At 37.6% G+C, this 25,281-nt stretch overlaps 1 protein-coding gene across 1 annotated transcript in view; it reads right to left on the bottom strand.

Annotated features, from left to right (window-relative positions):
• LOC127443107 (ephrin type-B receptor 1-B) overlaps nt 1-22,689 on the bottom strand; it is a 412,296-nt gene extending 389,607 nt beyond the window's left edge. The window contains exon 1 of the mRNA XM_051701623.1: nt 22,480-22,689. Coding sequence (XP_051557583.1) covers nt 22,480-22,549 — 70 coding nt within the window. The 5' untranslated portion in view covers nt 22,550-22,689. The remainder of the gene's footprint in view (nt 1-22,479) is intronic.
• Nucleotides 22,690-25,281: the final 2,592 nt, after the last annotated feature.

Genomic DNA, 25,281 nt, shown 5'->3' with positions numbered 1-25,281 from the left:
CACCTCCTTTAAAAAAAGCAACTGAATGATGTGTGCATTTTCTGTTTCCCTTTTTGATCTGTAACTAGTAGCACCTAATAAGCAATCAGAAATGCTAATTTTTTTTTTCTAAAGCAAATAGTTTTCCTAAAAATTATTGTCCACACATGTGGAAAGCGAGACTACATTGTGAAATTTTAAATAACACTAATCTACAGAAAGTCAGATTTTTTCAGCAAATTGTTTATGTTTCCAGGAGTGTTGGTTATTCATGTTTTTGAGACATTTACAGACATTACAGATGATTTTCTGTAAAGTTGAATAAATTATTATTATTCAAAGTAATGTCCAGCATCATCCAATCACTGCCAACCATGTTAAAATAAAATGTTGCATTATAAAATTCTGAATCTATGTACTGATTATCATTGTCCCATGTCTGCCAAACATGTTGAGTTGTCCAAACATCATCTGCAGCCTGAAACTGAACTTTTGGCCGGATTTTAGGATTGAATGCACATAGCTGCATAGAAAGCTCTAGGTTGCTCCCTTACTGCCTTGCTCCCCGTTTAGTGAATGATTTAACCTCCAGTGTGTCTGTCTTCACTGGTCTCAGAACAGATTGAAATGCATCTTATTTTCATGCTATCTCCATATAAAGCCTCTAAAAGCAAACATTTTCAGCTTTTGGATGAACCTATATATTCAAAATGTGAAAATGCAGAGTAAATATATAGGAATGCATTAACTAATGTTATACCAAGGGTCTGTTGAATGCTTGACTCTGATTGGTTGACAGACATTCTAAGGTGTGCAATTATTTTTCAAGTAAACGCACGGCTATGAAGTAGTTCCAGGTCTTGACTGCATAACGGTTCCATATCACTTTGCCAAATTATTTCAGTTATTTCAAAGAGCCCTACAGGCTACCACAACAAAATAACCAATTAAAACAAAGACATTGGTTAAGTACATCGGATAAGAATGACAAACAATGTCTATAATATCCTAAATTTATTTCAATTTCGATTGAAAAGCGTTCTTGGGCTCCCTCTCTTGCTCTCTTTCGCTCTTGTTTCACCCACCCACACACACACACACACACACATACACACACCCCGTACATGCTACCACAGCAAAATAATCATATAAACAAAGACATTGGTTAAAGTAAATCGGTTAAGAACGTCAAACAATGTCTATAATATTCTACATTTATTTCAATTTCGGTTGAAAAGCTCCCTCGTCCCCCCCACACTTAATGCTCACACACATACATACGCACGCGCATGCACACACACACACACACACACACACACAAAAGACTCGTGCCCCTCCCTCCCCCTTTTTATACACAAATATTATACGCATTACGCACACACTTACTCGCAAGCGAAAACAAAGCCGTCATGTCAGGGCACACCTGCATCTCAGTGGGTTTGAACACAGTTGTAAAGGTTTACATTGGAAATCTGAATATTTTTGCTGATGCACTTTTACATAGTTATTTTCTGTTATAATTAATTTCCTGTTCTACACCCCCTAAAACACCCCAGCGACCACATAGCAATGTCACTGCAACTACCAGGGTACCCTGTCATCTTGGTGGTGAGTTTTGGATGGGCAAACACCACTCATATTTTTTTAGAAAATTTAAAAATAAAGTTTTATATTGAGCTTTCATAGTATAAGAGAGAGAGAGGACAGGTAGCGTTTGTGGTAGAATCCTGTTGAACTTTGTCGTGAGTTTATTGACAGGCATTCAATGTCTGGTCTCATAAATTAAATACTTCTTGAAAGAGCCATGGCAGACACATGCAGACAACACACAACACATTTATTGAATGCCTGTCAATAAACTCACGACAAAGTTCAACAGGTTTCTACCACACACGCTAATACAACCTTGCTTTTCTTTATGCCTTTTATATCCAGCACAAAAAGACACACAATATTCATCTGAATCAAAACTTTCTGCGAGAACGACTATGTGAGAACTATACAATCTACCCGACAGCCCCTTCATCTCTCCTCCAGTGTTCCAGTGACTCAAAGACTAATCCAGGGGATCGAGAGGTGAAATTAAACCATTATGGCAGGGTGCTAGAAGCAGCTTTCATTAAGGGAGTAATAAATGAGAGTCTTTGTTTCTCAGGCTCCTAAAACCTCAAACCCTTCTTTCATTCATCCAGATCTTTACGGCCTCTCCGTCCTCAGTCCATACACAGAAATGGACTCAGGTTTCACCTCTATTTGGAGAGGCAGGAAGGGGAAGAAAATGAAAAGAAAACTGAAAAAAAGACCAACAAACTGAACAACTGCATCAATTAATGGGGTTTACAGCAAGCAAGCAGGAGGGAACAGAACCAATTATTGGCTGCACACTGGGCAGGAAACAGAGCTCTCTGTTGCTGCCTCAAGTTTTAATTAAAATGCCTCTTTCCTTACAAAAATAAAAATGACAGGGAAAAAGGTCAACAATGAGAGAAAACAGTCCCGGTCAAAACAGACCGTGCATCGAAAACAGGCTTTTGTGCAGTGATAAGAGGAGTTTTGGAGTTCAAAAGAATAGATTTGCCAAAAAATAAAGTTCTGTCCTCATTTACTCACCATCAAGTTGTTCTAAATGCATATTTATTTATTTTCATTCTGTGGAACAACAAAGGAGGTGTTAGGCAGAATGTTCACACTGATCTTTTCAATAAGTAAAGACAGACATGGTAAAACTCCTTATATTACAAAAAAAAAAAAAGAAAAAAAAAAAGAAAAAAAAAAGAAAACATGAAAGTACCATGAAAGCATACATTTAACTTGTACACTAAATATTCCAAGCCTTTCTAGGACCAAAATTTCAGCCATTGTTCACTGAAAATATTCCCCTCTTCCACAGCTTTCAAATCTCATTCGTAGAGGTGCATATTATTATTATTTGGATGGATGGATGAACATTGGAGAAAGAATCGCCATTGGCTTGTACATTTTTGGTTTTACATGACGTGTAATGCAATTGAAATCTGAAATAGATAAAAAGTAAACCAGAAGGGGGTGTCTTCACACACACACACACACATATATATACTGTATATTCATACAATCATATATATATATATATATATATATATATATATATATGACTTCACGTGCTATAGTATACGTAAGTGTATATTTTATTCCATAATTCATTTTTCAGCATTTTAAGCATATCTAGTGCAAGATTTACAGTACATAAAAACATAAATTTTGGTCTGTTTCTCACTCAAGGCTATCGTATGGATTCAGACGTCTTGGAATATAGAGTAGTACACAGGTTGTATGATCTACTTTTAAGGTACTTTAATAGTGTCTTTTAACCTGTTTGGATCTGATCATTGTACCAGATCAATGAAAGCTTTCATTGAATGCAAAAGAGCAAAGTTTTTATTTTTATTTTTTATAAACATCTCATTTTGTGTTCCACAGAAGAAAGTAAGTCATGCGGGTTTAGAATGATGAGTAAATGATGACAGAATTTTCATTTTTGGGTGAACTAGCCCTTTAATCAGGCTTGGCGCATGGCCTTAAAAACCTTTGGAAACATGCCTCAATAATCAATACACTCTGCCACAACCTCTGTTCTGGGAACACTGGGGAGGATCTCATATCTGCTGAGGAGGCCACTTACCCAATGCCCTGTGCGCTATCTGACCAGTCTCACACAGAGAGAGAAATGGAGGGAGAGAGATAGAAATTGTGTTCAAGCTCTTTCCTGCTGATTGCACTTACATATATTCACACTGTCCCCTACCAAGTGACTTTTAAATCATCCGATACAATGGCTTTTGGAAGGAGGGGGTGGTATTGTGTGACTCAGGGGCCATAAATCTAAGCAGACAGCTAAGCACTTTTAAAAGGGACTGATTTTAGAAACATAATTTGTCAGAATACAGTAGAGCAAAAATGTTTCACCTTTGGTGTAGATTTCTGAGGTATAGAGTTGCTCTCTCAGTTGTTCATTTTAGTTATTTAACCCAGTGTACTAATGGTTTGCCTCTTACTCAACTTACACTTGAAGTCATAAACTAATTTGTTAACCACTCCACAGATTTAATATTAGCAAACTATAGTTTAGGCAAGTCGTTTTGGACATCTACTTTATGCATGACACAAGTAATTTTTCTAGCAACTGTTTACAGACAGACTGTTCCACTTTTTATTGACTATATCATAATTCAGAAGTTTACATACTTTAAGCAGCTTGTAAAATTCCAGAAAATGATGTCAAGCCTTTAGACAATTAGCTTCTGATAGGAGATGTACTGAATTGGAGGTGTACCTGTGAATGTATTTTAAGGCCTACCTTCAAACTCATTACCTCTTTGCTTGACATCATGGGAACAAAAAATCAGCCAAGATCTCAGAAAAAATCGTGGACCTCCACAAGTCTGGTTCATCCTTGGGAGCAATTTCCAAATGCCTGAAGGTACCACGTTCATCTGTGCAAACAATAGTATGCAAGTATAAACACCATGGGACCACGCAGCCATCATACCGCTCAGAAAGGAGACTCATTCCGTTTCCTAGAGATGAACATAGTTTTGTGCGAAAAATGCAAATCAATCCCAGAACAACAGCAAAGGATCTTGCGAAGATGTTGGAGGAAACAGGTAGACAAAGTATCTATATCCACAGTAAAACACATCCTATATCGACATAACCTGAGAGGCTGCTTAGCAAGGAAGAAGCCACTGCTCCAAAACCGCCATAAAAAAGCCAGACTACAGTTTGAAAGTGCACATGGGGACAAAGATCTTATGTTTTGAAGAAATGTCCTCTGGTCTAATGAAACAAAAATCGAACTGTTTGGCCATAATGACCATCGTTATGTTTGGAGGCTTGCAAGCCGAAGAACACCAACCCAACCGTGAAGCATGGGGGTGGAAGCATTATGTTGTGGGGGTGCTTTGCTGCAGGAGGGACTGCTCCACTTCACAAAATAGATGGCATCACGAGGAAGGAAAATTATATGGATATATTGAAGCAACACCTCAATATATCAGCCAGGAAGTTAAAGCTCGGTCTTCCAAATGGACAGTGACCCCAAGCATACCTCCAATGTTGTGGCAAAATGGCTTAAGGACAACAAAGTCAAGGTATTGGAGTGGCCACCACAAAGCCCTGACCTCAATCCAATAGACAATTTGTGGGCAGAACTGAAAAAGCATGAGTGAGCAAGGAGGGCTACAAACCTGACTCAGTCACACCAGTTCTATCTGGAGGAATGGGCCAAAATTGTAGCAACTTATTGTGAGAAGCTTGTGGAAGGCTACCCAAAATGCTTGACACAAGTTAAACATTTGAAAGGAAATACATATATATATTAGGGCTGTCGACGTTAACGCGTCAGCACATGCGATTTAATTCAAAATCCTTAATGCGTTAAAATAATTTAACGCAAATAAATTACTGAAGCATGCGAAATTGCATCATTAACGTAATTTACGTCACGCAGTTAGATGATCTTGGGAGTCGGGAGTTTATCACACTGAGCATCTACAATGGCACAAGCACCTGTAACCCTGGTAGGCAGAAATTTCTATTTTAAAAGAAAATCAGATGGCACTCTAGATAAATGTAAAGTTGTGTGCATACACTGCAATGAAGAACTGGCCTACCATCGAAGCTCATCAAGTTTGAAGTAGCATTTAAGTGCAAAACATACCACAGTTTCAACTAACAAACCGACGAGAAGTATGCAACAACCCACACTGGATCAGTGTATACGGGGTGTGAGTAGTCAAACTTCAGCTAGGCTTACTTCTGCCATAGCAAAATGGATTGCAAAGAACTGCCGTCCAATCAACATCGTTGCAGACCAGGGCCTGAAAGAAGTGATCAGGATTGCCACTTCCGACCCCTCATTCGAGTTACCATCAAGATCAACGATCATGTCCAGGATTCACGAAATGCAAAGCGGAGCTGCTATCACAAACAATGAGTGTTGCATTGACTGGGGACCACTGGACATCGGTAAGTGTTATATATTAATTACTTGGGTACAACTTCGCATCTCATTGATAAAGACTGGCATATGCATTCATTTGCATTAACTGTGCTGAAAACTGAAGAAAGGCATTTTGCTGATGCGTGCGCTGAACATTTCATGAAAGTGGCAAAGGAGTGGGAGATAGAGAGCAAGATCACTACAGTTGGTACGGACAGCACGAGGAACATGATTGCTGCATCTAGGTTGCTTCCTTTCGAGCACATGCCTTGTATAGCATGCATTAAACGGTGGCTTTGATGCCGTTTTAGTGAAATGTCGTAAATTAGTCAGACATTTCAAGCATAGCCCCTCTAATTTGACAGAGCTGAAAGCACAGCAAATTGCTCATGGCCTGGGCGACGAGTCTCTAGTGCAAGATGTTCCCACAAGGTGGCATTCCACCCTCGAGATGGTCAGCCGGATACTACGCAACAAAGACCCCCTGATGGCAACATTGGCGCAGCAAAACCACAAGCTATCCATTCCAACATCTGCAGAGTCTGATAAACTTGCCAGGCTGGAGAAACTATGGAAACATGCAGGTTGGTACTTCAGTTTATTTGGTGATATGTTATTTTTAGCCAGTATTTATTGATTTTTATAATTGCTGTTAAAACATGTCCTGTATATATTTAGACTAGCTCATGTCAAATGCAGTGTGTGTATGAGAGAGACCAGGAAAGAAAGTAAAGCAGGAGAGAGGTTAACATTTTACAATAAGGTCCTATTCATTAATATTAATGCAACTAATGTAAACTATCAACTATTAGCAAAATTAGCAATCTATTACTTAGTGTTTATTAAACTTTGTTCATAGTTTAGAAAAAATTAACTAAATACTAATACCATTAATTTTAAAAATGTATTAGTAAATGTTGAAATTATAATGAACTAAAATTAATAACTGCTGTAGGAGCATTGTTAGTTCATGTTAACTAATGTAGTTAACTAATGTTAACAGATGGAACCTTGTGTAAAGTGTAACTGTAGAGAGAATGTGTTTCCTGGCTTGTGTGTACTGTAGGGACTTGATTAAATAAAGCAAAAGCAAAAGCAAAAATATGTTTCCTGTTCTGTCGTGTTACCTGCACTTTGCCACTTGTCCCAGAAGATGGCTGTCTCAGAAGATGACCCTGCTTACATTGTGCGCTTTAAGGATGCATTCAAAGGGGATTTGACAAAGCGCATGGAAAACACAAACATTGCTTGGCTCAAAATAGCAATAGCTCTTGATCCCAGATTCAAAAACTTGAAATGCATTCTTAAAGCAGAAAGAGCTGAAGTTTGGGAAACATTAGACAAGATGCTAAAAGAGGCTCCACATAAACTCAGATGCTGAATCAGAGCCACCAAAAAAGAAAATTGGAATCCTCTTGTTGGGTTCTGATACAGAGTCAGATGATGAACCATCACTGGAATCCAACCCTCTTGCTAGATACAGAGCAGTGCCCAGCATGAGCCTTGAACAATGCCCTCTACAATGGTGGTCTGCACACAGCAGAGGTTATGACAAGCTGGCGACTCTTGCACAAAAATAGCTAGAAACTCCTGCTTCAACTGTGACGTGTGAGAGACTATTCTCACTCGCAGGACACATAGTGCACAAGAAGAGGGCTGCTCTGGCACCTGAAAATGTTAACAAACTTGTATGCCTTAGCAGCTGGTTAAATGTTGACCAGACAAATAAGCTGACCTTACATGTCAGAATAAGTTGTGCAGTGTCTTAGTTTTGACAATCAAAGGAAATGAGTGAAATTGTTCAATTTTCAATTGTTCAATGGTTTACTTTTCTGGATATAGCAAATGATGACAAAATAAACGTGTTAAACAAAATAAATGGTGTATGCTTAATTTCAAGATAAGTGTGCGATTAATCACGATTAATCACACAGAAAGGGTGCGATTAATCACGATTAAATATTTTAATCTATTGACAGCCCTAATATATATATGTATATGTATACTGTACACTGGTACTCAGTATATTTCTGCAATGACATACTGTTGATAACATTAAATGAGGCAGATGCATGAAAAGAGGCTAGTGCCATATTTAAAATCAAATATATGCCACTGAAAATATGTTTTCAGTGCAACAGTATTAGTAAATGAAATATGGCTTGAGTGTCCAAATACTTTTTGGGGCCCCTGTGCACTTCATGTCACCATTCACAATCTATGCTATAAATGTGTACTAACACATGTCGGCTTGGTTTAACGAGGCGATTTCAGACATCGTTTACCAATTCAGTGATGCTGAAAAACCACAGAGTATGAAGACCGATAGTGTTCTGAGACAAGAAAAATCAGAGCCCATGAAAGACAAGAAACCAACAAGGCTTTGAGGTCTGCCGGTCCCAGCGAGATCCCACACACACCAATCGACACACAAACACACACCCCATCGACCATCTGGCAGATGTGTCTAGAGAGTACAGACATCTCTATGGACCAGAGAGCATTTCAGTGAGCCACATAACCCAGATGCTCCAATACCAATTTATCAGGGCCCAAAAGTGCAGCAGAGTGTGTGTACATGTGCAGATATATAGGATCGAAACACCTGGATGCTTCAATCTGATTTATGACAACCCACACTACCTTTTGAAAACAGCAGCATAGTTGATCACCACATACGTTTTGTTTTAGATGCTGGTATGCTTGTGTCCACATCAGATGTCTTAACGTACTTAACCTGCAACACTACCTTTGGTAACTAGCTTTACCAGAAAGACCATGCCGGTCAGGTTAGGGTAAGGTCAAACACGACCAGCTTCACTAGCTCAGTTTTGCTGGTGAAAAGCATGGATATGGTGACTCACCAGCTAAACCACCACCAAACCAGCAATAATCAGCATAAACCTACTTGAACCAACAAGAATTCACAGCTAACCAGCACCAAACCAGACCTAACCAATATAAACCAGCCTGGACCAGTTTGAATTGTAAGCTAAACATCACCAAACCAGCACTAACCACCCTGGACCAGCATTAATCAGCATAAACCATCCAGAACCAACCTGAATTCTAAGCTAAACTAGCACCAACCAACATTAACCAACCAGGACCAATTTGAATTCTAAGCTAAAACTGCACAAAACCAGCACCAAAAAGCATAAACTAACTTAAACCAACATGAATTCTCAGCTAAACAAGTACCAAATCAGCACCAACCAACAAACCAACCTGGACCAAATTAAATTCTCAGCTAAACCAGCATTAACCAACATAAACCAACCTGGACCAGTTAGAATTCTCAGCTAAACCAGCACCAACCAACATAAACCAACCTGGACCAATTAAAATTCTCAGCTTAACCAGCACTAACCACCAAACTAACTTAAACCAACATGAATTATCAGACAAATCAGCACCGGACCAGCATAAATCAACTTGAACCAACATGAATTCTCAGGTTTACCATCACCAAATCAGCACCAAGTAGCATAAACCAGCCTGAATCAGCTAAACCAGCACCAACCAACAAACCAACCTTGACCAATTTAAATTCTCAGCTAAACCAGCACTAACCAGCATAAACTAACCTGAACCAACACAAATTCTCAGCTAAACCACCACCAAACCAGAACCAACTAGCAAAACCAGCCTGAACCTACATAAATTCTTAGCTAAATCAGCACTAACCAACATAAACCAACCTGAACCAATTTGAATTCTCAGCTAAACCAGCACTAACTAGCATAAACCAACCTGAACCCACATTAATTATCATCTTAACCATCACCAAACCAATATAAACTTGCTTGTAGTGTATATGAATTATCTATTGTCATGAGGTCAGCACCATCCATAAATCCATGGCGGCCCATTGACCCTCACATTAATATTTAATAGCGATCCAAGTCTGTGTGAATATCTTCAGTCATCCTTTGGAAAATATTTCAGACAAGAGGAAGATGTCATATAGACAAGTAGAAAAAAGAGAAAAGCAAATAGTACGAGTGTGGTCAGCATCTGTAGCTCATTATTCACATCAGCTGCAGTAATCTCCATCACTTACACACACGCTTCATATTCCTGTCCACCCTTAAACAAATTATGGGCCTGCCGTGTGCATTTAGCTAACTGTGTGATAGAGATGGATTGAACAAAAGCATGAATAAACCTCAACACAGACACAGAAACACCAGTGAATATCTGTATGTGTTGAAACTAGGGCGGCCAAAAAATAGAAATAATCAATGATGTCATCCTACACGCTAGAATTTACGATGAGTCAGAAAACACTGCAAATCTATTGAACATGGTATGTCAGACGGATGTACTGTACAAGGAAAATGCAAAGGTTTTTAAATGTAATGTTTTGTCATGCAAATGAAAGTTGACAAGATTTCAACTTTTTCTGCAACACACTCTGACATGGATGTCCGTTGACCATTGAGAATTTCAGAGAGGTGGGTCCAGTTGTGCTACTGGAAAACCATTTTTTAAATTCCCGCTTGACTCTGTAACTTTGTTATGTGACAAAATTGTAATACTTAAAAGTAATAATCCGGGTTTAATACAAGTTAAGCTTTTGACAGCATTTGTGGCATAATGTTGATTACCACAAAAATTCCTTTCACAAAAAAAAGAAGCAAAACTCTGGGTTCAGTGAGACAATGGAAGTGAATGGGGCCAATCTGTAAACTTTAAAATAGTCACTGTTTCAAAAGTATAGTCACAACATGTAAACATTATGCGTGTTAACATGATTTTAGTGTGATAAAATCACTTACCTTTTCTGTGTAAAGTTATTTCCAATTTTACAACTTTGTTGCCATGACAACATAAAAACAATGATTTAACAACTTTACGGCTCAAATAATACACTAGTTTTAACAGAACAATTAATGTAAGTGATTTAATTCAATCATACACTTCACGCCTTTAAACCTTCCAAAAATTGGCCTCATTCACTTCCATTGTAAGTGCCACACTAACAAGTCAAAATAAATTTTTGTGGTAATCAACTTCATACCACAAATGCTGCCAGTTGAGCTCAACTTATATTGAACCGGAATATTCCTTCAAGAGATAATTTTTATTTTTTATCCTTAACCTTTAATATGACCAACAGTAACAGTAATACTTGCATTAGCAAGCAATACTAATACATTTGTTGTTACCAGATTAAAGGTTTTACTCAGAGAACGTTCCAACTAGGGGTGGGTATCGCCAAGCACCTCACGATATGATACGTTTCATGATGCATATGTCGCCATTCAATATATCGTGACGAATCACAAGATCATAATTGGATCACGATTTAGGGAGACCCAGCAGCAAACCCAGTTACAAATTTAATTTATGCAAAATAATCTGAATTTAGCAAAAACAAATTGCGAATAAAGCAGTGTTTCAATCCCATGCATTTAAGAGAACAAAATCGTCTTCTGGGGCATTTTGCAGCAAAACAGAAGTGAAAATAAAAGTTGAAGCCACTGTGGCTATTTTATTAAATGTAATAAATTCCTACTTGTGTTTTAGAGCAAGCAGACAAAATGCTCAAATTAAATTCATGTTTGCTAGCGTTCAGAAAAGTCACAAGACTTCCACCATGGCATGAATGTTGCCGCCAAATAGGCTGGTTTGAATATTTCTGTAACTGCTGATCTCCTGGGATTTTCATGCACAACAGTCTCTAGAGTTTACTCCAAATGGTGTCAAAAACAAAAAACATCCAGTGAGCAGTAGGGGTGTAAATCAGACGTTTCATCACGATACGATCTTATATAGATTATTTTGACCTGCGATTCGATATTTGCGATACTTCAAAGTCTGCCGCGATACGATTTCGATTTGATTCGATTTAGAGCCCTGCGATCGATATTCCGATATTATGTGCCTATTTTACACAATCAATTCATTTTTTATTTATTTTTTGCCCTCAAATGCAACCAAAATATAATTTGAATATTTTATTGAACTCTCTGAAAAGTACAAATTTAGTTTCCACATTGGGACATCCACAACAAAATAAGGTACTTCATATGTTGAAAAAAAATTATACAGATAATAATATAAAAAATAACGTCACACATAAGTGATCATCAATCGTTTGATTACAGCTTATTTTTCAGTTTAATCCAATTCAAAATACTTACATACTCATGACTTCTTTCCAACTATCCGTGCTATCCGCGGTTTTCTTGGCTACAACTTCCACAGTTGTAATGAAAAATGTTGTTACATTTAACTGGGATAAATGTTAGTAAGGGTTTTGATGTGTAGATGTGTAAAATCTTATAACTGATGCTAGTGCTGGGCAGCAGGTGATTTCTCTTTCCCTCATTAGTGCTGTTCAGAATGTCGGCATTGTCATGATGTTTCACATGATGATTGAACTGCTCCATGGTTCTTTAAAATAGCAAATTCTCAAGTAAATTTCAAATGGGTTGCATGTGCTGCGATATCGATGGAAGCCAGAATTAATCGCGCATGTGAGCTGTTCTGCATTTATCACGAGATTTCGCATTTTAAGGAGCACCCGGTTGACGAGCGCACACTGATCCTATCAATGGTCTGGAGCTCAAGTTTTGCGGGCAGCCTGGTTGACGTACTCGCACTGATACTGTCACTGGAGCTTGCGTTTCGCGGGAAGCTCGGTTGACATGCGCGTATGGATTGCAGAGTGCAATTTGGCTTCACAGACCCTGTACACATCCTTGTCCCACATGAAAAGCATATTTAGCGCTCATAAAGTGAAATTAATGTAATAAGGTTGTTCATCGCCTGGCGGAAATGCGTATGGACGTGGCTGACGTGAGAGTATTAAATTAAAGGTGCATCTTAAAAAAAAATGTCTATAAAAAAAATGTCTATATCGATATTTATGCGTTGTATCGATAACATTGGAACGTTGGTTATTGGATCGATGCTTCGATCCAGATCGATGGATCGTTACACCCCTAGTGAGCGGCAGTTCTGCGGACAGAAACACCTCATTGATGAGAGAGGTCACGGAGAATGGCCAGACTGGTTCAGAAAGGCTAATGTAACTCAGATAACCACTCTGCACAATTGTAGCGAGCAGAATAGCATCTCAGAATGCACACGTCAAAACCTTGAGGCGGATTGGCTACAACAGCAAAAGACCTCGTCGGGCACTTTATTAAGACCATTGTGTACCTAATAAAGTGCTCAGTGAGTGTATATTGCTAAGAAAACCATGGTGACAACAGTCATTGTTATTACAGTCATGGTTACTACAATATTACTACAGTAAAACCATGGTTAATTTTCACTAGGGTCCTTAACTAAAAAAATCTCTAATTACTAACTCAACATTTTAATGTAATACCTGCATTATTACAATACATGCATCAGCATAAAGTGCATTTCAAACTCAGCTCAATGTATATTCAATGTTCAGAATCTGTACATCACTACAGAAGAAATTAACTTCCTATTAAAATGAATACGAGTATGGATGTCGTAACGCAACTCGAGTATTTTAATCATACGCGGAAATCCCACATCTTCATCAGCGGAGTAAGGGCAACATCTTGTTTCATGTCTGTCCGAACTAGCACCGAGTGCCTGCTTAAAGATGTGTCTGTGTGCAGTTTTGGGCTCACCTGCAGCTCTGAGCACCATGCACTATATAACCTCAGGTGATGTCAGCATAAGTCGCTAATCAAATATTGATGTATTACCAGTATACGGCATTCAGGTCGAGCAATGTATGCAAACAGTGCCAGTTTTGTAAACGTTTTTTTGACCATCGCTGTTGTAATTGACTGCATAAATAAAAAGTTTCCAGACAGGAGACTTAAATGACGCAGGGGCTACTCTCTTGTGGCTTGTTTTCTCCGCTTGCCATTTTGCCAACTAGCGCGTGCAGAACTGTGATGTCATCAACTGATTTAACATACTAAAAGTTAATAGGACAGCATCTCTCTTTAGAAAGCTGACCCATGTGAAACACAGGCGGAGTGTGTCCATCAACAGGTTACAACTACGCATGTCTATTTGGCACTTATTTTCTTTGCCAAACTGTATGATCCAGGTGCGTTATTTAACTCGATATGAACCGTGGAGCAAATGCTTACCGAACCGTGGTTGGCGAACCGTACGGTTCGGGTTTTTTTACCGAGAACCATTACATCCCTAATAGACACACAGCTATAGAAATATATGATTATATCGGCACAGCCCTGGTTATGACCAGGCTTTTTAAAGACATTGCAGAATGAAATGGTTTTAATGTCAAATTTTGCATGGAAAGTGTTAAACATCTAATCAAGCTAAAAATATAAATATATATATCACGAATGTGTTAAAAAAAAAAAAAAAACCCATCTCAAAGCGTGTTAACTTTGGCAACCCTCAAAAGGTTAAAGCAGATTAATAATCTTTTGTTGATATGGACAAGGCAGGTGAGTTGAGGTCACCTCAGTACATGAATGGTAGTGATTTGTCCCTGCAGTGAGTGGAGATAAACCCTGCTTGGGTTGCTTTTTCTCTGACAGAACAACAGTGTCAGTCAGAACATTGGCTCAGTCTGTGGTGAGGTCATTTGATAAAACAGACTCGGACTACAGCAGGATCAGAGGACAGATTTGATGTGGTTTGTAGTGGGGTGGCTTTAGATAAGACATGTTTATTTGGGCCAGTCATGTGGGAACAAAAGTCTTCAGCGATGCACTTACCTACATGACCGCACTCAGACCTCTTTAACGGCGAGGGCTTGACCGAGGGTTTGGATGTCTGAGCGTGTATGCATGTGTTAGGAGGCTAGAGTGCTTTCTATAACCTATTTGATGTTTCCACAGAAAGAAAAATCTAAAAATGACAGGCACTTAAAATCCTGATTGAACATTTAAACCTACCACACTCATAAACACAAAAACAGAAATCATCACACTTGAGTGATGAATAAAGTGGCATTCTTTTTAATAATTTGAGAAAGGCCAATTTGAATATTTACTAATGTGTGCAGTTTAATGAGAAACACATGCGTGACATAATGTTGATTACCACAAAAAATTATTTTGACTTGTCCCAACTTTTTAAAAAAGGCAAAAATCACTGAGTGACTCCAGCCAGGTCTCCTAAGAAACCAAATTGGCCCGGTTGCTAGAGAGGGTAGAGTCACATGGGGTAACCTCCTCGTGGTCGCTATAATGTGGTTCTCGCTCTCGGTGGGGCGCGTGGCGAGTTGTGCGTGGATGCCGCGGAGAATAGCGTGAAGCCTCCACATGCGCAATGTCTCTGTGGTAACGCGCTTAACAAGCCACATGATAAGATGCGCGGACTGACGGCCTCGGACGCGGAGGCAACTGAGATACGTCCTCCGCCACCCGGATTGAGGCGAGTCACTATGCCACCACGCGGACCTAGAGTGCATTGGGAATTGGGCATTCCAAATTGGGGAGAAAAGGGGAGTAAAAAAAAGAAAACTTACAATGGAACTGAATGGGGCCAATTTTTGGAGGGTTTAAATGCAGAAATGTGTGAATCACTTAATTTTTCTTTTAAAACTTGTGTATTATTTGAGCTGTAAAGTTGTTTGAATCGTCGTTTACTGGGATCACAGGGTTTTCAGCATTAAGTTGTCATGGCAACGAAGCTGTAAAGTTGGATATAACTTTACACAGAAAAGGTTAGTAAGCGACGTTATCACAATACAATCATGTTAATAAATCATGTTAATATGCATATTGTATTATTAATAAGTCTTGTGGCTATACTAATGCTTACTGATTGGCCCCATTTACTTTCATTGTAAGTGTCTCACTGTAACTAAGATTTTTGCCTTTTTTTTTTCTTTTTTTTTTTTAGGAAAATAACATATTTTTTGTGGTAATCAACATTATGCCACAATGCTGTGGACAGAGCTTATCTTGTTTCTTCAACTTCAGGCACTTTCACCAAGGGGCCAATTTTTATTAAGACGAAATAATACAAATCATATAAAGCAAAAACTTAGTTACATTGAGACACTTACAATGAAAGTGAATGGTGCCAAGCCATAAACATTAAAATACTCACTGTTTCAAAAGTATAGCTACAAGATTTAAACAATATATAAAGGTCTAATTATAACTGAATCAGAAACTTATTAATATGCCTTCATTATTTATTTGTGGTACTTTACAAATGCCTTTTACATTTAGATTTTAATGTTTTAGCCTCGTCCTAGACTCAAAACTATGAAAATCCATTATAAAATTACGAATTATTACATGTTTAAAACTATTAAATTCTAAACAAAGAGTTAAATGCATATAAACCATTTCAATATTTACTGTGTAAAAATTATTTCTATACATTTTTCAAAAATTACAACTGTCCCACATCTGATTTTGACCCTAGCAAACTACTTGTACTTGGTAACCAATTCAACAAGTGTCTGTGTAGAGCGTGCTAGACATAAATGAGACAAGAAAAAAACAATTTAAAATTTAAGGTAAATATTACTTTACTGGGCATCCTTTCTAATCAAACTGTATTTTGCCACATTATTCCCCAAAAAATTGGAAATTAGGGATGCTCAGGATTTTTACAGCCGATACCAATCACCGATCTTCTTGTCACCTGATCGGCCGATACCAATCCCGATCACTTCACTTTTAATCAGGATGTCTGTCATAACTGGCTATATGTAAGTTTTCTGCACACTGTCACTATTAATTTAATTTTCCTCTTCCCAGTAATATCACTTTGCCTAGTTTTTGCTGACAAAATCAGTTTATTAAAAGACTTTAAAACAAGTATAGGCTAACAAAATATTATCTATATTAAGATAAGATATCTCTACAAAAAAATTAAGCTTAGTGTCAAACTGAAGACAAACTGATAACCCAAAGGTGCAATTAAACTTAATGTGACATTTTTGGTTATTGATTCCTTGTCATTATTTCATATACTTATTAATATTCCTTATTTTATTTTTGCATTATATTTAATACATAATATTATGTTATCTTAATATTGTATAAAGAATTATATTTGTAAATGCCTTCCCTGCCTTTTCATTTAGTTGTATGATTGTATTAATAGTTAATTTTTCACTTGTTGCTGCTTGAACTTTAATGAGGGGAACACGTGCTCTCTCATGAGGGAAAGAAATGAAAGGAAGGTGGAGAAACAGTGCAAGTTTCTGGACTCTACGGGTGCTACTATTGTTAATGAAGTTTAATTGGGAGATATTTAATAAAGATTTTTGAATTACACCACATCTTGTAACTCGCGTTATAACTGAGATGTCTATGCCCGGCGGAGACTGAGAAGCTGCCGCCACGAACGATAATAAATACCATTTCACAGCTCGCATTGTTTTCCCTTTGCATTGTCGCGTGTGAAACGCCACATTAACAGTACAGTACACAAACTTTTCATATTCGCCATACCTCTGCGATCCCCTGATGCAACAGTGCTGCTGATGTCTTAAAGGAGCCGCACGTCTTTTGCGACATGAGTGATCGGTTTATGCGATCGGACAAATTACCGATCACCGATCGAGTCATAGGACGCAAGGCCGGATCTACAACCGGGCCGATTGGGCTGGTGCCCAGGGGCCTCTGATGTCTAAGGGCCTCCTGCTGACGAGAGGAAATAATTAACGCAGCATTCTGAAATAGCTGAATCCCGCTTGCAGAGATTCAGTCTGAGATGTGTCCGCTTTCTCTTAGCCAATGGATGGCATTTTATGAACATTTTATAAATAAATAGCTTGTTATTGGCTTTTGTTTCCCAGAAACAGTATGGACCAATCAGAGGCCAGTATTTAGCACCGTGCCCATTTTTCACATTAGCAGTAGTTCATATTGATGTGAGGTTCATGGGGTACGAATGTAATAATGGAGTTTCGCCGGTCATGTAGTGGAGCCAAAAAAAGAAAAGTAAAGAAAGATAGATAGATAGAGAAGCAAGAGAGGCTGTAGTGTTGGCAGCAGTGCCAAACATCTCAAATTATATATATATATATATATATATATATATATATATATATATATATATAAATTAAAAAAAAGGAAAATATCTTAAATGTTGACTCCAGCCCCATCGACTCAGGAGGTGGATAAGCTATCTATCTTTCTATCTATCATATTTTAGCTTCCCTTAGTTAGAAAAGCTAGCTGTCTTTGCCTTGCTAATTTGTTTTTACTTAGAAAAAAACTATTGGTGTGACAGGTACAGCTGGCAATGTCAGGGCAAGATCAGTGTGTGATGAGGAGGGCATAGGGAGTGACGACACAGGTACAGAGGAGAACGGGATTAAGGACGACGAGCATGTACAAGATGAGAGTAAGCTAGCTATCTGTGCAATTTGAACAAAAAAGCTAGATATTGCGATTGCGATTTTAATTGCAATTTTGGTAAATTATTTTCCTTATGTTCAAAAATGCATTTCATTGTTCAGAAACACATTTCAGGAGGGAAAATGGTCTTTGCATAAATTATAGGTAATAGTGTTGGTTATAGGTTTTTTTTTTCTTCTTAGGCTATTCCTTAATCCAGTGTTTCCCAACCATTTTTCTGCCACGGCACACTTTTATTTTTTTATTACGAATAAAAAATCCCACTACACACCACTATCCTACTAAAACCATCATTGATAGTTTTCCTTTTCAAGAACTTGTCCATGTTTTCTTCTGTCTTAGTAGCGTGTTTACTCGTAATGTTCGAAATTCGGCTATGCAAAAACAAGTAACATAGGTACGCTGTTTAATGACGAACTGGGTAATGAAAAACCAACAAATTTGCATCTTTTCTAATTTTTAGATTTGTTCATGCAAATTAATTATTACAATGCCACAGCAAATATTTTTTTTATTTATGTATTTATTTACAGGGCTCCAGACTAAAAAATTTTAATGTTGAATGAATGCTCAGAGAGAATTAGAAAAGATTTTTCACAGAAGGAAAGCTCCAATGTATCCATAGTTTTACTGTGGTATTTGCAATAAGATAATAGTAACCAAAAGGTAAAACCACGATTAGCAGCAACCACAAAAAAAATTATCATTTTTCATAAGAAAAACACATCCAGAAATTAAATTGTATTCCTTCACTTCCCCGATATATCGATATAAGTTCATGGTAAAAAATAAATAAATAAAAAAATAATAATAATAATTATATATATATATATATATATATATATATATATATATATATATATATATATATATATATATATATATATATATATATCTGATGTGTGTGGACTGAAAGCCTTACCATTTCTGTCTGTTCATGGTGCAGAATACAGATTTCTCCTTTAATTCTTTTCATAGCTGTTTAGAATGTTAGGGCCATTTAATACGATTTTAAATAATGTATTCATTGACACATTATGGGTTTTCATAGAGGTTTTAAACAAATAATCAATGCTGAATCCACGACCCAGCCCATGCTTCTTGCACCGCTGTTTATGATGATCTGCGCTCGAGACCAGTCCACATGTAAATACATTTCTCTGCACTGATCTGTCCATTGAGCCTTGAGCCACGCTGATTGATCTGGGTAGAGCCATTTCCTTTCACGTTTTGAACGTTTGCCTTTTAATATTACTCATCCGCAACAAAAAACGACAGCGCACAGAGTCAGCCAACTTTGTAGTCGTACCAGTGCGACCTCTTGCAAAGTTTAATCGCACTGTTTGGGAAATATTTCATATCAGTCTGGAGCCCTGATTTATTTTGTGGAATTTGATAATTTTCCATGGCACACCTGACAGTCTTTCACGACAAAAAGACAAAAATGACATAAATCTCATTTAGAGCATGTACAATCAACATTGGACATTGATAGCAGACAAATTAACAAAACTAATATTGTGTGAAAAATTTTAAACCGAGACTTTACTTTCTAGAAGTCCACAGTGCTAATAGTGCCCAAGGTTAAAGAAACACCCATATCTGCATTATATCGGCCACGGTCTTTAAATATTGATCGATCACTATTAGGTCACCTCCTGGTCTCGCTGTACCAAAAACCTAATTTGCCTTAAGAAATGACCCTGTTCTTTTAACCACAGACTGCTGTTGGTATCACCATCTAATAAATAATACCTCACCTAGTATGATTTATGTTTTAATAATGTTTCACAAGTGCTGTACCATATGTGGGCATTCATAATTCATCAGATTTATGGTGTTATTAGGGACTGCTGGTGCACTGTACTTTAAGCCCACTGATGCATAGAAATCAAAGCAGAGTCACTCCAATTCCCACTAACCCAGATGGTCCCCAAGACCCTTGTCTTCCTCACAATTACACTTGCGCTCTCTCTCTCTCTCTCTCACACACACATACACAAACACTCTCTTTTCCTCTCCCTCCCCCATCCCTGTTATCTCCCCCTATCTCGTCCACCCGCTCTCTCGCTTCCTCTGAAGCACACATGGCTTTGACATATTGTTTGTGGTCACTGGGCTGCTCTGGCAGTTAGGAGCCATAATCTGATCTCTGACTGATACGGGCTCAAGAAGTGACTAATGCACACAAATCTACTACAGCAAACACGTTTTTAACCACAAAGGCCAATTCCCTTTCAATTAGCCACTAAAGAGGGGATCGCCAACCCCATTCTTTCCATCTGGCACCTTCAACAACACTTCCTCCAACCTGAAGTAAAAATAAAAAATAAAAACTCTCCTAAATAAATTTAAAAGGTGCTATTGTTTGTTCAGTCTGACTGAAATCAGAATGAGACACATTATGGCTTTTGCAGACGTAATTTAGTGCTGATTGTCTGTATTACATTTACATTACAATATGCATATGCATCTGGCAAACGCTTTTATCCAAAGTTACTTACAGTGCAGTGCGGTGCAAGCTATAAATTGTATAAGTGCGTGTTCCCAAGGAATCGAATCATGGAGTGGTTTATTTTACGATTAAAAAAAAAAGTGCACACACTTAAGCAGAGTGCTGTCACAATTGTGCATAAATAAAAAATGTTTTAGATACCCAGCAACACAGGGATGCCCAACAAACTGAGTGAGAACTAAACTCAGACTTGCAAAGCATAAACCTCTGTGCCAGTACGACTGTGTGCATTCAGACAGAGAGAGGGGCAAGGTGAACAGGTTGGTGATGGAGAGAATTGGACAGGCAGTAGAGATGGAGACAAACAGAGAATCCCTTCATGTTGGCTGTGTGTTCATTACAGATCTGGAGACCAATCACACACATACACACACACACACACACACACAAACACAACATCCCGAAATGAACGTCTGATTTCTGGCAAGGGGACAACAACCAGTCATCCACCATCTGTCAAATAGCAGACAAGGAGGGAGATTTTTTTCACTCTCTCTGTTTCTCGCTGCTTTTCTACGGGTGATTCGGTTTGATTTTCAGAATAAATCATACACTAACGTGACCTGAATACAACATGATACTGGTCACCACCAGTGATTTTTATTCCCAAAGCAGAAATAAAGTGTTTAAGTGCCTCCAACGCACCCATTCTCAACATTTAGATTAGTAGTCAACCAATATGGGTTTTCCAAATGGTTTATTCTTAAATTACTCCCCAATCCTAAATATGTGCCCCAGTCGCCTTCAGCTTGCTCACAGGGGTTCTAAATACAATTATTATTTAATTATTTAATTTCTACACCCATTTTACAGTCATATTTTACAAACTACACAATGGTCACTGTAAGATATTATAGATATTACAGTTTCATTTTATTTATTTTTATTGATGCATGATCTCCTGTAAAGCTGCTTTGAAACGATGTGTGTTTCAAAAGCACTATACAAATAAAAATAACTTGACTTGTGACAACATTTACGTTTTAAATGGACATATATATATATATATATATATATATATATATATATATATATATGTATGTGCTATAGTGTTTTTAAATGTATGTATGTGTGTGTGTGAGTATATATATATATATATATATATATATATATATATATCAGCACCTAAAGAGCGTTATAAAAAGTCTGATCAGTTAATTTTTACTGCCCAAATCCTGCCAATCACAGGATACCTGGTGCCAATTCCCACTTTAACAAGAAATACTCCTTTTTCCGCAAGAGAATTAGCGTAAACAGCAATTAATAGCAAAGGTATGAATGCAAATGCAATATTTACGACTTTAAGATCATCCTCGGTAAACGCGTAAAGGTGTGTCTGCAAAGAAATGGCGCTCATAAAATCGTACCCAAGTAATCCAACCAGCCAAAGTCCTGAATTTCGCTCTCATTCATTCCAAAACCTTCAGAACCAAAACAAACCCACTATAACAGAACCGCGGAACCACTACAATATAAACTGCTTTCCAACTTTATTTGATACCAACATTGTTTTTTGTTTTTTGTTTTTGTTTTTTTGTTTTTTCGTACTCAATTTAGCTAATAAATTTCAGCGCAATTATCGGTGAAAACCCAGCGCGCTCCACGAAACAACTTGAAGCGCGGGGCGCGCGTGATACACTCCACGGAGCGCGTCAAAGAGGCAACACAGGTAAAAGATGAAATCCAATATTTACCTTCCATCGCGAAAACCGCCGAAACCACGCACAAAATCTGTATTAATCCCACAGTCATGGTAAAAGGCATTGGCCGCTGCCGCGGTGTCCCCCTTTATTTTGGAAAACCGAGCGGCGTGGCGTGCGCGTAAAATCCGTCACTTGTCACACGGAGTGATATTCCAGTGGGCGAGCGGCGTGGAGACACATCGCAGGCAGTAGTAAGGAGTGAGTGGATTCTGTCACGGATGCGAAGCTCAGAGATGAGAGAGAGAGAGAGAGAGAGAGAGAGAGAGAGAGAGAGAGGAACGGAGAGAGACGAAAAACCCTTTAAAACGTTACAACCAATCACAGACTGTAAACCGAAATCCACCAACCAATGGTCTTTCCTTCCTGCATGCATTGTTATACTAAACAAAAACTTTTTCAGTGGCCTGTTTTAAGCGAGAATATGTGCTCGGCTGGAAGAGAACGAGTGCCCTCAGCTGGACAAAAATGCTCAAGTTCATGTTAAAAGCATCTATCAAGAGAGATGCGCCCTGGTTTGTGCCATTCTTATCTGCTGATGACTAATAGTGTAAGAATAAGTGCCTGACGTGAACCTTAATAAAAATGACATAGTGTTCGCAACAGGTACGTGAGTTATAAATCAAATCGTCCCTTGTCTCTCTAAAGATCTGGGCACGTTGTAGTAGGCCTGTAGATGATGGGAATGTAGAAAAAAGATGTAGAACTGGCAAAAAACAGGACGTATTTCATCATGCTGTGAGACTCAGCCACAAAGATAAACTGCAATTACGAACGCGAAAGTGGCATTCAAATTAGAGGGCGATAAGAATGGAGACACAGACAGAATGAGAGACTGTTGATAGTTGCACTTTGGGAACACTTAAGATGAAGTACTACATGCGAATAGGATATTTTTTTATATTTAAAAAAGAGGTTTGTTGGTTTAACCTAATGTATTTAGGTAAAATATTATTTTTGAATTGAATAAAAATAAATTATTTATTTATTTATTTGTTTATTTATTGGTTAACAAATGCGCATATTAAGTGACCCCACAGAAAATTTCACAAGTTTTATTCCATTTTGTCAAAATGTTATTGAACAAAATATTTAAAATAACACAATGCATGTAAGTGAACATCATTTTAGTGATTTTTAAGACAGAATGGCCATAAAAATTATATTGAAAAAAAAAAATAAGATTAATTTCTACAATGGCATCTGAAACTGAAAACTATTGATTTTAAATGATGCCGCATCCAAGCCACTAGGTGTCAGTTTAAGTCCAAGTTGACACAAAGACAAAAGTTACTGACTGCACCTTTAAAGCAAGTGTCTATATATATATATATATATATATATATATATATATATATATATATATATATATATATATATATGTGTATGATATGAGGTTCACGATTCGATGTAATCTTGATTCTATATAATAACAACTGAATGACAAAATATTACAGAAAATTTTTTCTTTTCTTAAAAAATGAGCAAAATGCACATTATAATTTCTCATCAAAATAAAGTTCTTTAACACACAATATAAATGCTCAACGTTTAAATAAGAGTTTCTCTATAAGAAAAGATCACAAACATATAAGCTTTCAAAAATAGTGGGGTACATTCAGGCTGATCAGGAACAGAATAAGCAATAAAACTGAACAGAACCTGACCTGAAAAAAGTATGTGAAAGTGTGTATTTATCTTTTAATAATTTGTCTGATATCATTATGAAAATCAAAATTGAACTTTGTAAAAATACAAACAATATACATTATATTAATTAATATATCATGAAATTGTATATATAATAATGATATGAGCTATCACTGTTTGAAATAATGTGTCAGTTGACAAGTAATTACATGGAGTTTACATTCATTTGTATCCACCTTTTTCCTGGGGGTCTTAGTGGGGAAACGAATGTGGGTGGGACTTCTGCCGGAAGTTGTTCTACAGCATTCTCTAGCTCCGGCTGCAGTCATTTTAAGACCCTGTTTACAGATGGTAATAAGATGCGTTTCAGATGATCCAATCGCAAATGGTCAGCGCTAAATATAGTTGTAAACGGGGTGCAAAATGTTTTGTGATTGGATCAAAAAAACAATACAGATGGTAGTCAAAAACCACATTGCATCTGAGGTTTAAAACGCCATCCTGATGCGTCCCAAAAAGCAGCAGCAAAGCACCACTTCTCACCAGTCAATCACCCAACAAACAAATGTTTAAACTTACATGCGGATTTAAAAGGAAATAACCGTCCGATCAGAAAACTTGAAAAAGCCATTACATACCCAAGGATGAGAACGTCACGGCTCTTTCTCAGTGTGTCTGTCTGATTTGAACATGCAGTGTGGCAAGATGACAAGCACACACATCTGAAGCTGAACTAACACATGTACTCCACTAAAACAACTAATAATTTTGCCCGGAATGTTGCTTTTGTGCTTAGATTAAATCTCAACTGCATCTGAGAGAAACAGCGCGCCGTTTTTTTTCTTTATGACTTTTTTGCAGTTTATTACCGTTAGTAACACACTGATATAGTGATTGATGTATGTCCATACAAAATCATACATGCTCTCCTCAAAATCCCAACACCACAATGAAAGAATGAATGGATGTATGCCGAACCACAGCTGTGTTTACTTGACAACGGAAGTAACGCCCATGTTTCTCGCTAAGCATCACGGGACGTAGCAAAAAGTTGGAAAAGAAATGCTAAAAAGGTACCGTCACTTTAAGGGTTCAACTTGCATCTCATTTGTTCTGGTTCAGTGAACGTTAGTGAGAATCTCTCGG

This window comes from Myxocyprinus asiaticus, chromosome 6 (assembly GCF_019703515.2).
Source record: "Myxocyprinus asiaticus isolate MX2 ecotype Aquarium Trade chromosome 6, UBuf_Myxa_2, whole genome shotgun sequence".
Classification (NCBI taxonomy): Eukaryota; Metazoa; Chordata; class Actinopteri; order Cypriniformes; family Catostomidae; genus Myxocyprinus; species Myxocyprinus asiaticus.
The sequence above is the reverse complement of the archived record's forward strand: the minus strand, read 5'-3'. Positions and strand labels throughout refer to the sequence as shown.